Here is a 20,284-nt window from a genome sequence, read left to right on the forward strand (position 1 = left end):
TAAAAATGTATTGGCATATCAAAGCTGTTCTGCTATCCTCACAAATTATTTTTTTCTCTCGTCTTCAAATTAGCCCGAGCCCAACATGTGCCAAGTGAAGATACCACAGTTACAGAGAGCTTTCTTGCACATCAAAATTCTCAATTTATTTTCTAAGTGTATCTTATGCCAGCCAAATCAACACATGCTATCTGCAAATAATATTTATCCTCAGTTCTATTTAAACACTTACTTTGTGTGAAAAATTTGCTTAGAATGATGGGAGCTCAGAATATTGGTTGCTTCATGTGACTGGCTTTGAACATGTTTGTTTGTATTTGACTGTCCTATTGCACACCTTTTCTGAAGGTGACTTCATTTACATTTGCAGTTTTCTTTGGGTGCAATTTTAAAGCTTTTATCTGGGTGGAAGTTCTGTAAAAACTTCATATTGTTCCCAGAGCACACGGAATCACAATTCTGCCATTTTACCTCTGACCTACCTGTGCTTAATTCCGAATATTAAGAGCTGTTAAGAGTTAAATAAGCTTGGCTTGATCCTATTTCCGTCACTATGTTGGAAAGAGCAGACTTTGTCCCGCCAATGGGGTGTGGGCACTTAAAACTCATCCAACACTTTGGCTGCCATGTGTAATTTGATCCAGGAATCATCAGGCAGTCTACTGAATTCAGATACGCAGAGTAACAAGGCAAAGTGTTGGTATTACTGTTTTCCGAGAGCGTCTAGAATGAGCACTCGAGTCAAGAAAGTGCTTGGTCCTCAACTGAAATCAGAGAACATTCAGCGCTAACACACTGAAGTGCGGAGAACGTGCATTTGCTAATCATGGAGTTCAAAGAATGCACAGTGCCAATGCTACTGATTTCAGAGAATAGACTGCAGATCGATATCCCAGTATGTTTTTGGTCTGTTACCTTGTTTGCAAAAAGCAGCTGAACATTGGTAAAATTTAATAAAATTAGTAGTGATTTGCATGTCAATTTACATGTTTTTGACCACTCATTTATCTTGATAAAGCATTTTCTTCTCTTGCATTACCCTTGTTTCATATTCTGATTGCCAGTTTCCTCAAGGTTCATTTGGATGACTAAAAGTGTGTTCTCAAAGCATTGTCTTGACTGCACATACTTAGAGGATTTTAACACTTGCATTAGCTTATTTGAAACTTTGGGCATCTTCCGGCCTCGTTACGCTCATGCTCGAGTAGAAGGAGGCCGGTGAATAGTGAGGGAGGCCAAAAACGAGATCCACACCAGGCGGCAAACCGGCCTGCTCCCGTAGGCGAAATCGGGATCTCGCCGTAGCGTGGCGAGAAACCAATTATCTTCACTTAAGCACCATTTCCATACAGTTAACGGGAACCACCCCTTATCCAACGGTCTCCCGTCATCCATCAGCCTCCCAGCAAGTGGTCACGCTGGCGCCGATTAATACTCCTTTTTAAAAACGTGAACCTGGCAGAAGGGCTTCTGTGGTGAGCTGAGGAGGTGAGTAGCCATCTTTGCTCACAGGAAAAGAGCCCGGGGGCACTAAGCTTGCTGCCTCTGTGCTCGGGTGGGAGACCCTCCGCAGGGATTGGCTGCCATGGGAGGGGGAGGGGGCAACCGCTCGCGGCACCACCGTGCCAACCCATGTATATCCGGCAATCCTTGTCCCAACCGTCTGCCCCAATGACCACCCATAACCCCCAACAACTGCTGAGGCCTCTGGCCGTGCAGCTGAAGGTTATAGCTTCTAGGGAATTGGCTATCGTGGTTAGGTGAGCATTTTGCACAAGCCAAGTGGATTCCCCTGGGTGGGTGGGACATGTAGCATATGGAAGTCAATGTCTAGCATCCCAATCAGACCACGATGCCTGGACAGTGTACCTGAAGACTGCGGGAGGCAACACCACACACGCTGCAGCCAACATCCAAACACACAGGGTATGGGACACAGCTCCAAGGACATGCCCACGGTCGGAGGGTGGGTGCGTGCCACTGGGGGGGTGCGTGTCACTGGGGGGACCAGTGCCCGGTCCCAATGTACAGGGTCTGGTGTCCGGTGAGAGGGGGGCTGCATATGCATGAGCAGGGCGTTCCAGGTTCGGGGGGGTCATCAGTGTAGGAATGGAGGGTCCCGAGGTGGGCGATACTGCTGCGTATCAGTCTAACACCTTCTCCCAATGCCTTACAGATATTGAACGCTATGGCAGGGATTTTGGACGCAGAGGTTGCCCTAGTGGTGCTGCGCGATGCGGACAGACGCCGGAGAAGGCGGCAGCAGCAGTAGCGTCTGCAGATGCTCGAGGCAGCGACCCATGTGCCGGACCCCACCCCACACCCTGAGGACCCGGCCTCCCATCAGGCCAGGGAGGGACCGAGAGGGGGAAGTCCGGCGACAGCCCAGGGTGTACAAGCGTCGCTGGTCATGCGAACAAATGACAGCGCATGCCGCAGGAGGCCCCACCTCAACAAAGAGACGGTGCGGCATCTGTGCCATGTCCTCACGGACTTTGCACCACGTGGAGGAGGAGGACATCCGCTCCCAGTTAGAGTGAAAGTCACTGCAGCTTTGAACATTTACACCATGGGATCATTCCAAGGCTCGAGCGGGGACCTGTGTAGTATCTCGCAGATCACAGCCCACAGGTGCATCCGGCAGGTCACAAATGTCCTGTATGCTCGGACATGAATGAGGGCCACGCATGTTGCCCTGCTCTCACCGGGCCATCTGGGGGTGCCCTATGTTAACAGAAAGGGATTCTACTCCCTCAAGATACAGCCTGTGCGTGACCACCAGATGAAGATAATGCACGTGTGTGTACCCTTCCCGGGGAGTGTGCACAACAGCTACATCCTGGGGCAGTCGGTCACCCCTGCCCTCTTTGAGGAGCATCTCCGGATGGGCGGCTGGCTCTTGCGGGATACGGGCATCCGCTGAGGACCTGGCTCATGACAACAGTATGGAGGACAGAGACTGAAGCGGTGGCGGTACAATGAGGGCCATGTGGCCACCCGGGCTGTCATTGAGCGATGCATCAAACTCCTCAAGATGCCGTTCCGATGCCTCGACCGCTCCGGTGGTGCACTGCAGTACCCCGTCCGGCGGGTTGCCCGCTTTGTTATGGTCTGCTGTGTCCTCCACCACCTCGGACAGCAGCGAACCGACGAGCTGGAGGTTGGTGACGAGGAACATGTGGCCACCTCCGAGGAGGAGGGGGGACGAGGATGAGGATGTTGAGGAGGCGCCGGAGCAGCAGGGGCTGGAGGACGAGGCCGGGGTGGGGGGGGGAACCTGAGGCCCAGCCAGAGGCTGCAGGCTTCAGCGATGAGGGTCCGGCAAGCCCGGCGGGCCAGGGAGGCCCTCATATTCGCCCACTTCACTGATGACGTGGCCCTCCGTCATCGCGACCTTTACCCACTCACCACCCCCATTTACCACTTTCCCAGGGTATGTGTCACATCACTCCAGGGTGCTGGGATTGTGTCAGCGTGTCGCTGCCGAGGGCAGGAGGTGGTGATAACGCGCAGAAAGCTGAGTGCTGGTGCTCCTCAATTACGCCATAGTCTGACCCCTGCCTGTTTGCTGAGTGCTCGCTAACGCCCATCACTTGCACGCGGTGATGCATTGCAGAAGGAAGTGACAGAGACATCCTATTTGTTGTGCACAAGTTTGTTTCTTGTTCAATACAGGCCCCCCACTCTCCCAATGGTAGCGCTCCCCAACCCTCACCCTCTACAGCCTCATACACCCTACCTACCGCGTCCACCCATCTCCCGGTGCCCTCAGTGATCCTTGATGTGCTTTGCCCTCCTCGCTGTACCACTACGTCTAGGTGTCTCCCCAGGATGCAGATTTGAGGTGGAGGCAGCCAGCTGCTTTCCTTGTGCCGTGGCCTTCGATGCCCTTGGCGGGCGTCCTCTGGGGCCCGAGGGCCCCGCCTCACTTGTTGTGGCATATGTACAGCCATGCCGCCCTGTACCGTGTGCTGACCCCGAGACGTGGCCTCATCAGAGGGGTGGAACTCAGGGGAGCTGGTGGCCACTGTCGACGCCCTTGGGATGGGTCTGGGTAGGCACCGAGCGCCCCCTCCTCCTGGTTGGTGCCCACAGGGACCTGGGGTCCACCTTGGGACACAGCGGCAGATGGTTTGAGCCCTGGCTCCCCCGTATCATCTGGCTCTGCCAGCACTGGCGGTTCCTCAATGTCTGCACCATGGCGTTGACACCCTCGGCAACGCTCCTCAGTGACTGGGGCAAGCTCCGCAATGCCCCGGCCATGCCATGTGAGAGTGGGACATGTCCCGCAGAACCTCATCAAGGTCAGCCTGGTGCTGGGTGACATGCCCCAGCGAGGCAGACATTCCGTCGTGACCCTCGGCTATGACTGAGCGACGCTTGGACACCTTCACTCATGGTGCTGGCATTGTGCAGCAGGCTCTCCACTGCGATTGCGACCTTAGCAGTGTTAGCCTCGGTGTCACTCATTGCTGACGCCATCTCCTGCAGCCGTAGCCTCTGGGACTCCTCCAATCGGCTATGGATCTGTTGGAGTGACGCTGATATCTTCCTCTGAATGTCCTGGCCGCTCCTTATCATCTCCATCAGCTCCAGGTAACTCTGTTCAAGAGGCTCTGTAGCAGATTGGGACCCAGCTGGGTCCTGGGGTCCAGCAGACCTCTAACTTCTGCCTCGCCAAGGGGTTCTTGCCTCCACCAGATGTGCATCAGCAGAAGTGTGGTGCTGACCAGATTGTGCCCCAGAAGCCTGTCCACTAACATTTACCATCCAGGTGTGTGTATCTGCACTGGTGGAGGGTGGGGATGACAGCTGTGACGTGACTACAACGATTGCGTCCTCTGAGCTCTCCTCCGAGGTGTTCTCCTCGGAGTCAGGAGAGGGTGCTGCCCGGGATGGGCCGTCAGCTGGAGGACCTGCAGGAGAATGGACATGTGGTCAGTGATCAATCTGTCCTCGGTCACCTGCAGGGCGGGGGGCTGGATGCTCCCTATGAGGGGAGGGGGGTGGCTTTGGTGTCTACTCACTCGTGCTGCTCGGTGTAGGCTGTCGACCTTCTTCCAGCACTGAAGGCCGGTCCTCCTGGTCACACTCCCCGAGCTGACTGCTGCCACCATCTCGTCCCAGGCAGCACTGGCAGCTTTTTGCTCACCCTCCGGGACATCCGGGGCAAGAGGACATCCCTCCTGGCCTCCACCGTGTCCAGGTGCCTCCCCAGGCCAACGTCCCCGAATCTTGGGACTAGTCTCCTCGGCACCATTGTTGCGAGTTGACGGAGCAAGTGCAGCTTAAGTGCTGCTCTTGTTAGCGGAGGGCTGGTGAACATGGTCCTGGTGAATCAGCTGGTGAGCCGTCATCTGCAGCGAGATTTGCTGGGTTGAGCGCCGGGAAGCTCGCGGCAATTCCTGCTCACTACCACCCTTAGAAATCCTTCCGGAGAATCGCGCCCTATGTTTTTATTCTCCAACACCAGTTCTGCATGGTGCTAGCAAACAAAGTCCAAGATTACTAATAGGAAAATATGCTCTCTACGATTAACTATGGGCCAGTGGCAAAAGTTAGGAAGGCACAGCCCATGCGCACTCTATTTGCTAGCAACAAAATTGAGATGTGTTAACTTGCAGTTTTTTTGGATAATAAACAGGAGTCTGTCCTATTCCAGAATGGCATGTGTTCACTTCCTTCCACATAGCTGTGTTCTGCTCTTTTCTTCATAACTGAGGATTTTATCTTTCCTGTGCTGTTCACTGTAATGTTTGCCCAATGAACAAAGAAACATGCAATTTTCATGATCATCTTTATTGTCTTGCAGATAAATCGCTTGGATATCAGCAGTTGAGAAGCCAGCAGAGGTGTTATCCCCTGGATGTGGGTGATGAGGATGGTGAAAATATGAGTAAGACTGCTGACTATTTCAGCTTATGAGCATGACCCTCTGATGACCATTGTTATGACATATCCAAACCTTGAAATTGCCTAATTTACAAATCCATTACGATAAAACACCAGAGCAGTTTTATGTGTTTTGAATGGATTAGCGTGGCATTGCCTTTTTCAGATTGTGCCTTATAGTTATATCTTAACCCTAAAGTGTGGCATTTTTTACATTTTACATTGCAAAAGTACAAAGAAAGTTGATCAATGGGGTTGCAGGGGTGACTAGGAGCTAAACACTGTGATGGAACCAATTTGTTCTGGGGCAATGTCCATCAAAAAAGTCATTTTGTAGTTTAAAACAAAATCCAATTTAGCGTGACCAATCCATCTTATACATCTTTTGGGTTGTGGGGGTGAGACCCACGCAAGGGTGGGGTTGAGGAAGTAGTCACTGTTACATTTAGCTTCTATGCAAGATCGGTTTGCTTGGTCCAACAATCTAAATGTTGCTATTTTCATTGTTTAACGTTTTTTAAAAAATCAATTGGTCAGCTTAAAGAAAGTATCCGAAAACCTGATTTCTAATGTTAAAATTCCAAATTTTCTGAGGTGCTGTCACCCAGATTGCAATAGAAATGAACTATTAGATGTTACCGGAGAGTGTACAATTCTAAATTGGACTATAGTATTAGTGAGAGGCAGCACGGTTTTGTGAAGGGGAGGTCGTGTCTCACTAACTTGATAGAGTTTTTCGAGGAGGTCACTAAGATGATTGATGCAGGTAGGGCAGTAGATGTTGTCTATATGGACTTCAGTAAGGCCTTTGACAAGGTCCCTCATGGTAGACTAGTACAAAAGGTGAAGTCACACGGGATCAGGGGTGAACTGGCAAGGTGGATACAGAACTGGCTAGGCCATAGAAGGCAGAGGGTAGCAATGGAGGGATGCTTTTCTAATTGGAGGGCTGTGACCAGTGGTGTTCCACAGGGATCAGTGCTGGGACCTTTGCTCTTTGTAGTATATATAAATGATTTGGAGGAAAATGTAACTGGTCTGATTAGTAAGTTTGCAGACGACACAAAGGTTGGTGGAATTGCGGATAGCGATGAGGACTGTCTGAGGATACAGCAGGATTTAGATTGTCTGGAGACTTGGGCGGAGAGATGGCAGATGGAGTTTAACCTGGACAAATGTGAGGTAATGCATTTTGGAAGGGCTAATGCAGGTAGGGAATATACAGTGAATGGTAGAACCCTCAAGAGTATTGAAAGTCAAAGAGATCTAGGAGTACAGGTCCACAGATCACTGAAAGGGGCTACACAGGTGGAGAAGGTAGTCAAGAAGGCATACGGCATGCTTGCCTTCATTGGCCGGGGCATTGAGTATAAGAATTGGCAAGTCATGTTGCAGCTGTATAGAACCTTAGTTAGGCCACACTTGGAGTATAGTGTTCAATTCTGGTCGCCACACTACCAGAAGGATGTGGAGGCTTTAGAGAGGGTGCAGAAGAGATTTACCAGAATGTTGCCTGGTATGGAGGGCATAAGCTATGAGGAGCGATTGAATAAACTCGGTTTGTTCTCACTGGAACGAAGGAGGTTGAGGGGCGACCTGATAGAGGTATACAAAATTATGAGGGGCATAGACAGAGTGGATAGTCAGAGGCTTTTCCCCAGGGTAGAGGGGTCAATTACTAGGGGGCATAGGTTTAAGGTGAGAGGGGCAAAGTTTAGAGTAGATGTACGAGGCAAGTTTTTTACGCAGAGGGTAGTGGGTGCCTGGAACTCACTACCGGAGGATGTAGTGGAGGCAGGGACGATAGGGACATTTAAGGGGCATCTTGACAAATATATGAATAGGATGGGAATAGAAGGATACGGACCCAGGAAGTGTAGAAGATTGTAGTTTAGTCGGGCAGTATGGTCGGCGCGGGCTTGGAGGGCCGAAGGGCCTGTTCCTGTGCTGTACATTTCTTTGTTCTTTGTTCTTTGTATAGCCTTGACCGGAATGACCCTTTGGTAGAAGACCAGATTTTAATCCCATATTTGCATTTAGACTTTTTTTTAAACAAGTAAATTAAAATTTGTTTCTGCCAGTAATTATCTGCTACTGGGAGAAGTTTTGAAATATAACTAAATTTCTAAATGACAGGGAGTAGTTTTCAATGAAATTTACGTCACTCCCACTCTTTACGTGGGGGTTGAGGTGAATCCAGTGCATGTTCATTGTCGGTGACGAGCTGTTTCAAAATGCTTCAGATAAAATATAAAAACTCTAAATCTTCTGTAAACGATGGTCCGCATCCAAGAAAATAAACGCTGTGCCATCAACACCTTAGATTTTGTGCTTTAGAGTAGCTGATAATTGTATTGAACACTTTGAGAGACTTTAACTAAAGATGTTTTCAGAAAAATAATTTTGGAAAAAATATTTGCCCCAACCTACTACTATCCCTGCTATATTTCTGTCATTCTGTGCTACTCAACCAGCTGAGTAGGTATGAAGTGATTCCCGTGTCTGCGTGGGTCTCACCCCCACAACCTAAAGATGCGCAGGGTAGGTGGATTGGCCACACTAAATTGCCCCTTAAATGGAAAAAAAATAATTGGGCCTCAAATTTTAAAAAAGTGGGAAGTGATTGTATCTCTGTGTTCTTTATTCTCAATTAGATGAGGATTTTTCTCCTCTTAATTTCTCCCACAGGCCTTGATATACTTTCACCCCTCCCCATTTGTGTGTGTTTCTTTTGTATTGCTGATCTAGTACACTTCTTGCAAGCAATTGCGCATTACATCTTCACGCTACATAAGCCCTATTTGGATATACAGACTGATTTTTCTTTTTACTTCGTACATTAGCTATCTTTACTATAAATTAGATAACAACTAAAGTAATTTGGATGGAAGCAAAATACTGTGGAAGCTGGAAATCTGAAAGTAAAACAGAAAATGCTGGATAAATTCATCAGGTCTGGCAGCATCTGTGGAGAGAAACAGAGTTAAATGTTTCGGATTTAAATAACCTACAGAAATGGCAAAAAGCCAAAGGAGATGGGCTAGCGCTGATAATAAAGGATGAGATTGATACAAAGGAAGCAGAGCATATTAGATCAGAAGATCAAGATGTAGAATCTGTTTGAGTGGAGCTAAGCAACAGCAAGGGGCAGCAAACATTGGGAATTATTTATAGATCACCAAACAGTCGTGGGAACGTAGGGCACAGTATAAATCAGAAAATTAGAGGTGCATGTAACAAAGGTAATTCACTGAGTAACTTCATACTTGTGATAAAAATTTGATTTTTATTATTATTATTAATTTACATGTAGACTGAGAAACCAAATTAATAGAAGCACTGTAGAGGACAAAGTCCTGGAATTTATTCATGATAGTTCTCTGAAACAGTTTATTAAGGAAGCAACTAGGGAACAGGCTATTTTAGATCACGTATTGTGAAATGAGAAAGGGCTAATAAAACTTGTTGTAAGGGTGCCTTTAGGGAAAAGTGACCATAATATGATAGAATCTCACGTTACGTTTCAAAGTTGGGCAAGTTGAGGGGCAAGTTGGCTGTGGTAGATTGGGAGACTACATTAAAAAGCTTGGTGGAAGACGGGCAATAGCTAGCATTTAAAGAATTAATGCATAGTTTACAACAGATATACATTTCTTTCAGGCGCAAAGCCCAACTGGAAAAGTGTTCCAACCGTGGCTAATGAGAGAAGTTAAAGGTTGCATTAGATCAAGGTGACACAGTGGTAAGCACTGCTCCCTCACCGCTCCAGGGAATCGGGTTCAATTCCAGTCTCGGGTGACTGGCTGTGTGGAGTTTCCCCCCATATCTGTGTGGGTTTTCTCTGGGTGCTCCTGTTTCCTCCCACAGTCCAAAGATGTGCAGGTTAGGTGGATTGACCATACTAAATTGCCCCTTAGTGTCAAAAAGGTTAGGTGGGGTAATGGGAATAGGCTGGAGGCGTGGGCATAAGTAGGGAACTCTTTCCAAGGGCCGGTGCAGACTCGATGGGCCTAAAAGCCTCCTGTACTGTAAATTCAATGGTTCATTCTATGATCAAAGGAAAATGTTTATCACGTTGTCAAAAAAGTAGGAAACTGGAGGATTGGGATCTTTTTACCGGTTTCTTGGTCCTCCTTTGCGGAATTCTAGAGAAACTGGGATATGAGTAAATTAGCGAGAAACATAAAAATGGACTATAAAAGCTTCTCCCAGTATGTAAAAAGGAAAAGATTAACAAATGTGGACCTATTATGGGAAGAGATAGGAGAATTTATAATGGGGAATCGGGAAATGGCAGAGAAACTAAACAAATACTTTGGACGTGATTCTCTTGCTGTGTTGCACTCAAGCGAGCCCACAGCGTGGCTGGAGAATCCGGCAAGAGCCCTCCAGTGGACCTCCCGACGCCTCCTTGCCTCGTGGAATTCACCCAAGTCCCGCAAGATGTCGGAGTAGGAACTCCGCCTAAAATAGGGGGGAACCAAATGATGCTCGCGAAAGTAGGCTGTAAACCTACTTACGACCTACTTGCCTGGGATCCACCAGCCACAGTCGATTCTCCGGCATCCCCAGGGAGACTGCAGCCGGGCGCCGATCAGTGCTGGTCCACACAAATGTGGACGAGGCGGAACAGCACCCGGGGGGTTCCCCCTGTCCATCAGAGACCTCTGGGTGGTCAGGATAAGTGCAGTGTGGCTCCCTGGTCCTCCCCCTGGAATGTGGGCACATTGGCACTGCCCAGCTAGCACCTTGGTCTGCCACCCAGGCACTACCAAGGTGACTGGATGGCACTGCCAAGCTGGCAGGAGTACTGCCTGGGTGCCCGAGTGCCAAGAGGGGTTATGCCCATGAAATGAGGGTTGTGGGTGTTTGAAGGGTTTGGGAGTGCAGCGGGAGTAAGCAGGTGCCCCTGGGAGGTTGGAGAGGTGGCGGGTGGGGGTCCTGAAAGGGAGGGGGTACTGGAAGGGGGCTTTGGGGGTCAGGATGGGGGGACCCCCAGTGACCTCATAGCGGGATGTCCTCACTTGGGGGGTGTGGGGTAGTGTCCATGTTTGTGGGAGGTGACATTGCCCATGGGTGGGAGGTGTGGGGGACCCACAATCTCATTTCGAGATCGGGGCACCCTTTCAAAATGGCGGCCTGCTCTCCGGGTTCAGCTCCCCAGTGCTAAAAAAAATTGTAAGTAGGTTAAACCGGTGGGAAACTCGCCAGGGCCCAACAAAGTGGCATCGAATAGCTGTGGGGAACTCGCCAGCAAAGCTGGTGGGAAACTCCCTGCAAAACCGCCACAAACTTCAAAATTTTTGGAAGAATCGTGCCCTTTGTGTCTTTCTTCACTGAGGAAGGTACAATCAAAACTCTCAGAAATACTCGCACCGAGCGGCATGTGGCGCAGTGGTTAGCACTGGGACTACGGCGCTGAGGACCCGGGTTCAAATCCTGGCCCTGGGTTACTGTCCGTGTGGAGTTTGCACATTTTCTCCTTGTCTGCGTGGGTTTCACCCCCACAACCCAAAGATGTGCAGATTAGGTGGATTGGCCAAGTTGCCCCTTAATTGGAAAATAAATAATTGGGTCCTCTAAATTTATAAAAAAAAGAAATACTCGAACCAAGGGACTAAGAGGAATGAGGAACTGGATGAAACTAGCATTAGTAAGACGTAGTACTGAAGAGATTAATGGGACTGAAATTTGTTAAATCCTCTGGACCTGATGATGTACATCGCAGAGTTTTGAAAAGGTGACCATAGAGATGGTGGATGCATTGGTAATCATCTATAATTCTGTAGATTCCTGAATGGTTCCCACAGATTGGAAGGTAGCAAATGTAACCCTACCATTTAATACAGAAGGGAGAGAAAAAATGGGCGCTGCATACTTGTTAGCCTGACATCTGCAGCAGGGAAATTACTATAGAATCTGTTATAAAGGGTGTGATAACTGAACACTTAGAAAATAATGGTAGGATTGGCTAGTCAGCATGGATTTATGAGACTGATATCATGTTTGACAACCTGTTGGGGAGTTTTTTTGATGAGGAGGACCCATTGGGTGTGGTGTGTTTGGATTTTCAGAAGGTTTTTGATGTCCCACACAAAAGAGTAGTACACAAAATAAGAGCACATGGGATTGGTGGTTTAAAAAAAAGCAGGCATGAATTGAGAACTGGTTAACGGACAGAAGGAACCAAAGGGTTATTTTCCGGTTGGTAGAATGTAACTAGTGTGTGTTGCAGGGTTGGTGCTTGGGCCCTAGCTATTCACAATCCATATCAATGATTTGGATGTGGGGTCCAAACATCATATTTCCATATTTACTGATGACCTCAAACTGTAAGAATATGAATTATGAGGAGAATTCAAAGAGGCTACACGGGAATTTGGACAGAGTACGTGAGTGGCCAAAAATGATGACATGACAGATGGAATGTGAAAAATGTGAAGTTATCCATTTTGGTAGGAAAAATGGAAATATAGAGTATTTCTTAAATGGGGAGAGATTTGGCAGTGTTGATGTCCGAATGGAACTGGTTGACCTGGTTCATGAGTGCAGATGCAGCAAACAGTTAGAAAGGCAGGTGGCACGGTGGCACACTGGTTAGCACTGCTGCCTCACGGCGCCGAGGACCCAGGTTCGATCCCGGCCCCGTGTCACTGTCCATGTGAAGTTTGCACATCCGCCCTGTGTCTGTGGGTCTCACCCCACAACCCAAACATGTGCAGAGTAGGTGGATTGGCCACGCTTAATTGCCCCTTGGAAAAAATGAATTGGATACTCTAAATTTATTTTAAAAAAGAAAGGCAAATGGTATGTTTGCCTTTATTGCCAGAGGATTTGAGTATAGGAGTAAAGTTGACTTGTTGCAATTATATACACCCAGGCGACACCACACCTGGGTTATTGCATATGCTTTTGGTCTCCTTGCTTAAGGAAATATATACTTCCCACAGAGAGAGTGCACACTTTTAAGCAGGTCCACATTTCAGTTAAATAGCAAGATTGTGCAAACCAACCACTTCCTAATCATTTGCAGAGTAACTACTGGGAGAGGAATTCTGCATATCTTTGAAAGAAACAGTTAGTGCTGGAAGAGTTCCCACGTGGGAGAACTTCTGTTATGGTTAAACAGTAGAATCTTAGCCGGGACTGATGTTCAGCTCTTTGCTCTTTTCGGTACAAATCATGAAATATGATAGCCTAATTTTCCCTATTCACATAGTGGCCTGTACTGATTTTAAAATACCATCCTTAACCAATGATCTATTCTTCAAGCTGATGTGGCTTCATATGTGCACATTAAATTCTGACGTGTTCCTGAGGCCAGGCCAGTTTAATTCCCTGTGATATTTGTTTATGCATCATTGGTAGGTGTCATTTAAAAAAAAATTAAAATACAAAAATTTGGAATTTATTTTTCGGTGTAACTTTTCTTGATGATTTCTTGATACAACCATCATAACTAGTGACTAGCATAATTTGATTTCAGTCTCCTCTGTATTTAATGCCATTTTTTTCCTACCTCAACCTAAGTTATTGTACTCAAGTGAAACATGCAGCATTTTATTGTTGAACTAATTTTTTCCCCCTTTTTGTTCGTTCCTCTAATTCCTTAATTTGTTAAATGTTAACTTTGGGTTGTGCTGCAGCAACAAATACTATTTGAGATGCTGATGGGGAGCTGTCACACCTAGACCTGATGTTGGCTACAACTGGACAAATATATGGTCCAATTTCCCAGCCCTGCCTGAGTCTGTAGCCTGCTAGTGTTTTTCGGGTTTCGGGTTAGATCAATTTCACAATCTGTTTCCTTTTTTTATGATGTATGCTCCCTACAAATGGCCATCTTCTGGAATTACGCCATAATCACATTCATTAGGCCTCAGCGGAGAGTCACCAAGTTACGAGCCCTCCCCTAATGCAGCATCTGAAAGCGGGAAGACCAGCAAAACGTTTGTTTTTAAATGTAACTATTCATACGTAGAGCACACAACCCAACTACTGAAGTTGTGAATGAAATACAGTTTAATTAGACAAATCAACTTCCCTAAAAATGCAAACATTTTGATTATTTGAAACAAATTCTCCACCACCACCAGCAATCTGGGCAAACTGCTGCAAATCGCGTATCTCTGAAAGCATCACAGAAAGTGTGCTGATCTGCAGCGCTGGTGTCTCTTGAATGATTGCCTTATTATTTATAATTTATTGGACTAAACCCAGTCAGTGGCTGTGTTGGAAGTTTGATGCAGTACTTTTTTTTTCCTGCCCAATTTGCTAACCAACATTACTGCATAGCCATGTAGTTGTTCGGCTGTACTTTTAAATTGGTTTTGTTCCTTTTTGAAGAAATTAATTTGATCAAGAACTTTTGCAGACTGCATTATTCTTTATCTGGATACCTTTCCTTTTACTATCTTGCCAGAGTGTCAACATTTCTGTTACTCTTTTCAGCGCACTCACTTCTGCCTTGCAGTAAGCATGGATACAAGTCCAGTCGCCTGCAATGTAGTGTTCTCATAACAAACGGTCATTTAAAAAAAGGTAACTAATTGGCCAGGTTTTGGAAAAAAAACCAGCAGCGCGCACAATGCGCACCACATCCAAGTGAAACAACAGCACATGTAAGCTTTGAATTCTCTACCACTAGTTGAAGAATGTTTTGCGAGTAAATTCAATTACTCCTGTGCTAAACCCATTTGGAAGAGTGACGGGATTTCAAAAGGGTAGTTCTGTAGTCTGATGTGATTTTGCATTGATAGCTTTGTGTTGGTCTAGATACTAGCCTTCCCAAGATCAACTGGAGGAAAGAGAAGGAAGAAGAAGGTGATCATATTCCAATCACACAGCAAATCCTAATGATGCTACATTTGGAAACCAAAAAGTAACAAGGGAGTTCTTTATCGTGAAGTCTCATTTATCCAGTATTAGCATCATTTGGATATCCTTAAGAAATATCTATTACTAATGCTAGCATTTGCATTCTAAAACCCAGGTGTACAAGCTCTGTTTTATGTTTACTAGCTAAAAGTGAGCAAATATGCATGTAATCTAATTACTTTCAAACATATTTAAAATTACTTCCTTAATTTCTTTTTACTGCAAACTGTAATTATAAGCATTAACAGTTTTTAAATTATTTTCTATACAGAAACTAATTAATAAGCATCAACAGTCCAAGTAACTCAAACAATGTTGCTAGAATATCCTGTGGCTGTCACGCTTCAACCTTTCTGCTTTCTTCGTTACTTAATAATTCTCACAATGTTTTTTCATAACTAACCTTGTCACTCAATCCCTGTGTGAGAGAATCTAAATGCTTTGGTCTTATTTTTAAAAATATTCTTTCATGGTATATGGGTCTCGATGGCAAGGTCAGCATTTGTTACCCATCCCTAATTGCTCTTGAACTGTGTGTGCTGCTAGGTTATTTCAGAGGGCAGTTCAGAGTCCAAAGTTTCCCTACAGTTGCAGACGAAAACATTTAGCCCATGGAGTCTACACCAACCCTCCGAAAGAGCACTCTACCTAGGCCCACTCCACTGCCCTATCCTCGTAACCCCTGCACATCTTTGGACAACTACATTGCTGTGGGTCTGAGGTAACATGTATGCCAGACCAGATAAGAACAGCAGATTTCCTTCCCTATAGGGCCATTAGTGAACTAGGTGGGTTTTTACAACAGTTGACAATTGTTGGCACGATTACCATTACCTGCTTTATAGCTTTATAGTCCTAATTTAGTCATGTAATTTCAATTGAGTTGAAATTCTACCACCGGCCCTGGTGGGATTTGAACCCTTGTCCCCAGAGTATGAGCCTGGGCCTCTGGATCACTAGTCCAGTGACATTACCACTATGTCACCATCTCCCCCCAAAATGAATGACATTTAAATGTATTTTTTGTTTCCTGAAAGCCTAAACTATAGCAGTAATATTTCAAATCCTCCATGTAATCTTATTCAAAAGAACCTCTGACTGCTTTATATTGGAAGTATTTGATATTCTCTCTCATTTGTTAACACTTCACTTACAGTTGAATGCATTTCCTTCAAATAAAAAAACATTCCACTTGGACATAACTCAGTTGGACTAGGCGAAGAATGAATAAGGAAGGATTTTAGATTATCTTACAGCAAGTGCAGTCACCCTCATCACAAGAGTCTTGTTCTGTTTCTTTTTCAAGCTAAGCTTTGTTCTTTTGTTCCATCTCGTTCTTTTTCCGATCTGGTGTACTTCTGATTTTTAAGTGTTCTTAAGCTTTTTCATGCATTCAATTCTGATGCTTTCTCTAGGTAAGGCCCCTCTGGTGTGATTCAGAACAAAACTCTTTTTACAGAGGGAGTGGACAAGCAACTGAGCAAAATGGTTTCTGTGTATTGCCAAACCTTTGGACAGTCCTATATGTATAAGTATATTGGGTTTCTGATTGTGCATACTCTTGGGAGTATTCAGCTGCATTTGGAGATATATTCAATTGCATGTGGATTTTGAACTCTAATTTAGATTTTCTCCTAACAGTTCACTAATTGTCTCGCCTTATCCATTCCTGTGAACATGCTTACTGAAATAAATTCCATTCACATGCTTTTATGTCATCGGCTAACGATATTCCAGTGATTTCACCCCATTTTTTGTATTTGGCTTATGAGATTTTAGCGTACAATCCCAAATATTATATCCTGTTCGCATATTAAACATCATTGACGTTGTGGCGTTTTAAAATTATCCCACGAGGGTCTCCTTTATCCTCTACGCAGTGAATAAATTTATTTTTCAGTAGAAAGGTTACTGTTCATGGAGATAGATCACCTGATCGGCTTCAGATCCAGGTCTTCATGCAAGTGTCTCATGTTTCTTGCTACAAAGTCATATAAATTCAGGCATTTCATCAGATGTTATTATTCTAAATCCAACCATCTCTGCAGATGTTCCATATATGCAGCTGCATCAAATATCCGAAAACAAATAGTCAAAATTCTTACACTGGTGATTGGATAAAACCTAAACCGATAGAGAAATTATAACTCCCAGTATTAGCACAGAATTGCTACCTTTGTAAACTAAGCTAAAAATAATATTTCCAGCACCTCTTCTTTTGTATCATCAACATCTTTATAATAGTGTGGGGGAAATCCATGATGTCGCCAGCAATCAGATACTCCCAGAAGTGCTTGTAAATACGGTCAATCTATGTTTGGTGACCAACTTGCCACTCTAAATGAAAATTATCTGATTCATCTTTTCTTTTCCCACAATGCTTGTCCATCTGTTTTATCCCTTCCTGTTCCTCTTCTGTCTGCCGGGTGTTAGGAATTCCCACTCCTGCATTACAGATATTTTTCTGAGCTCCAAAGGAGTAACCTATGGACCTTTTGCTGAAGGATGTTATAAATGAAAATTTGACTGGTATTCTATCAGCTTTGTGAATGGAATGAGGTGATGTGTATGAGAGAACAGTGTGTTTTTAATCCCCCATCCCAGCAACCAACACCACACACTGTGAATGTACTGGGGGCGTGAATTCTACCTGATAGCCGATTGTAAATCAAACTGAATGATATTTACATTCACTTCTGTCTGCACCATCAGCCAGATTTTCATAGCTGTGGTAACTAAGATTTAATCCTAAAATGTTCCAAATGGTATGACCTCCTGTTTTTAGATGTGCTGCAGGGTTCTACAATTGTATTCATATTTTGTTCTGAAAATGAAGGACTCAACTCATGTTTAAGTACATATATGTAAAAACATGTATCTTTGAAAATATCTCTCTTCAAAATGCCTGGTGTTGCTGCCCATTGGTGTAGTTGAACAAAGCTTGGCCATTCCCCACTTGGAGATGCACATTCTGTAAGAAGGTGGTGAAAAACAAATTATGAATCATAAATACAAGTATTACAGTCCCAGATCAGACCCCAACAGTAACTAGGATATTGGGCCGAAACCCCAATATTTTAGTTTATTTTAAGACTGTGAGATGAGAATGATTCGCTCCAGGAGTGATTGCATGATAAAAATAGGGCTTTGGTATTTCTAAAACAAAACCTTATTATAAGTACAATGTTAAACTTCACACCCGAAAAAGAACATCTTACAATTAGTATAATCCAGCTTTCAATTAGCAGGGCATAGAATAATACTTGCAGTACAGGACAGATTCTGACTCTTGTGCAACCCCTTCAGAAGCTGGCTGAACATCTTCAAATAGCTGCTTCAACTCCGTAGTTTCAGCCTCTTCCTTGTCTTCAGACAAGAATTCTCTGCTTTTAAAATATTGTTAATCTTTTTTGCCTATCCTACTGGGAAAGAAAACTGCCTTTATCTGTGGTCTAAAAAACACAAGGGGGGGTTGCCAGATCAGATTTCACTTCCAAAAGCCTTTTCTCCAAAATCCTGTCTCTACAGCTTTCTCCAAAACTGCCTCTCTCCACAGCTTCTCAAAATGTCCCTCTGCCTTTCAGAACTCCGTTCCGCAATGACCTCATCTCTTCAAACTAAAAAATAAATCATCTTTGCAGCCTGCAAAATAACACGAACTCCCCAGGCACTTTCCCAGGCAAACCAATAGGCATTAGCCCAGACTGAAAAACACATTCCTTGGTCAATTTTACATGCTGGCTGCTAAAACTACGCAATCTCTTGAGAACAAAACTCTCCTTTTTAAAATACATAACTATTGTAATATTAGCCCTTAAATTGTCCAAAACAATTAGAATCCAATTTTCCTTTAAATCTTCCAATCATCACACAAATTATTTCTGTTCATGTTCTAACAGTCATTTACAGAGTGACTTAACAAAGAAGCAGACCTACTGGACCTTGATGGCGCTTCTGAAGAAAATGATAAAAGGCTAAAAGTTAAATGGGGTGGGTTCTGTCAGTAACTTGTAGTTTAATACATTTATCTCTGAGGTTGATGGTTGTCAAGTCACAAATATAAACAGTGCGACAAAACATATCTTTTACCCTGAAGAAAACTGATCATGCTCTTTTCATTGCTACTTGAGATGTGGCATTTTTATGTTTTACCTATCTGAACTATACATAATATTGCAGTGTAGAACCTTGTGTCATGATAATGTTGAATATTAATATTCCCACTTAACTTTTTCCCCACACTGAAATATCTGCTGTTCTTATCCTTGGGAATTTATTACCATTTTGGGTTGTTTTAGGTAATTAGTTTTTTCAGTTTTATTTGTGTTTTTCTAATTGTTTGTGTATACATATTATGTTACATTCTATTATTGGCTTGAATCCAAATTCTTGCATCCCAAGATGAATCTCAAACACATCACTCATTCTGTTGCAAAGACAGATGAGGAATCTCTAAATTTTGCATTTACAAGATCCTACAACGAAGGCGTGTAAGTTGCTCTTTCTGGGCACCACAGGTTCAAGCAGCACTGACGTAAAAGAGAACCGTAATCTGGAGAACATCTCTCTTAAGAAAAACAGTCAAGCTCCTGGTGAGGCGCAGCTTTCAAATGGCGGCAATTCCTCCATTAACAGAAAAAGGCCACTGGAAGAGGGAAATAACAGCCACTCACATCCTAAATTTCGTGCCAAGAAGAGGAAGAAAACACCAGGTCCCATTCTACCAAAGAATGCATTAATGCAATTAAATGAGATTAAACCTGGCCTCCAGTACAAGTTGTTATCTCAGTCTGGCCCAGTCCATGCTCCTGTTTTTATCATGGCTGTGGAGGTCAATGGACAAAACTTTGAAGGGTCTGGGCCCACCAAGAAAAAAGCCAAGTTACATGTAGCTGAAAAAGCCCTGAGATCCTTTGTTCAGTTTCCAAATGCCTCTGAGGCCCACCTGGCTATGGGTCGAATGCTGAATGTTAATACAGACTTTACGTCAGATCATTCTGACTTTCCAGATACTCTTTTTAATGGATTTGAAACCCCACTACAAGGAGATGATCCTTATCTCTTGGGGTCTAATGGAGATGGCTCTTTCAGTTCAGGTGACTATAACTCTTTTGGTGTCTCGTGTGGTGTTGGAGGAAGTACTGTAGGTCAGTCAGCGGTGACTGCTCCATCTCCTTTTGCCATGACCAGTGGGAAGAACCCAGTCATGATCCTGAATGAACTGCGCCCAGGACTCAAATATGAGTTTGTTTCTGAAAGTGGAGAGAGCCATGCAAAAAATTTCATCATGGCAGTGATTGTAGATGGGCAGACATTTGAAGGGTCAGGGAGGAACAAGAAGTTGGCAAAGGCTCGTGCAGCTCAAGCAACCCTTCAGACTCTGTTTAACATGCAGCTGGACTCGACACCATCGCGGCAGCCTATTCCTAGTGAAGGTCTTCAGCTTCACCTGCCTCAGGTAAGGAAATTGTTTTTCTTCTTGGCTTTGGTGCTATTGAGCATAATGGAGAGAAAT

At 44.9% G+C, this 20,284-nt stretch overlaps 1 protein-coding gene across 7 annotated transcripts in view; it reads left to right on the plus strand.

Moving 5' to 3' along the window:
* LOC140394858 (double-stranded RNA-specific editase 1-like) overlaps nt 1-20,284 on the plus strand; it is a 424,458-nt gene that overhangs the window by 308,254 nt on the left and 95,920 nt on the right. For 6 of the 7 annotated variants that reach the window (XM_072482047.1, XM_072482018.1, XM_072482020.1 and 3 more), the window contains 2 exons: nt 5,813-5,896; nt 19,242-20,227. In XM_072482047.1, coding sequence (XP_072338148.1) covers nt 5,813-5,896; nt 19,242-20,227 — 1,070 coding nt within the window. The remainder of the gene's footprint in view (nt 1-5,812; nt 5,897-19,241; nt 20,228-20,284) is intronic. The other variant, XM_072482024.1, reaches the window with a different exon arrangement.

This window comes from Scyliorhinus torazame, chromosome 2 (genome assembly GCF_047496885.1).
Source record: "Scyliorhinus torazame isolate Kashiwa2021f chromosome 2, sScyTor2.1, whole genome shotgun sequence".
NCBI lineage: Eukaryota > Metazoa > Chordata > Chondrichthyes > Carcharhiniformes > Scyliorhinidae > Scyliorhinus > Scyliorhinus torazame.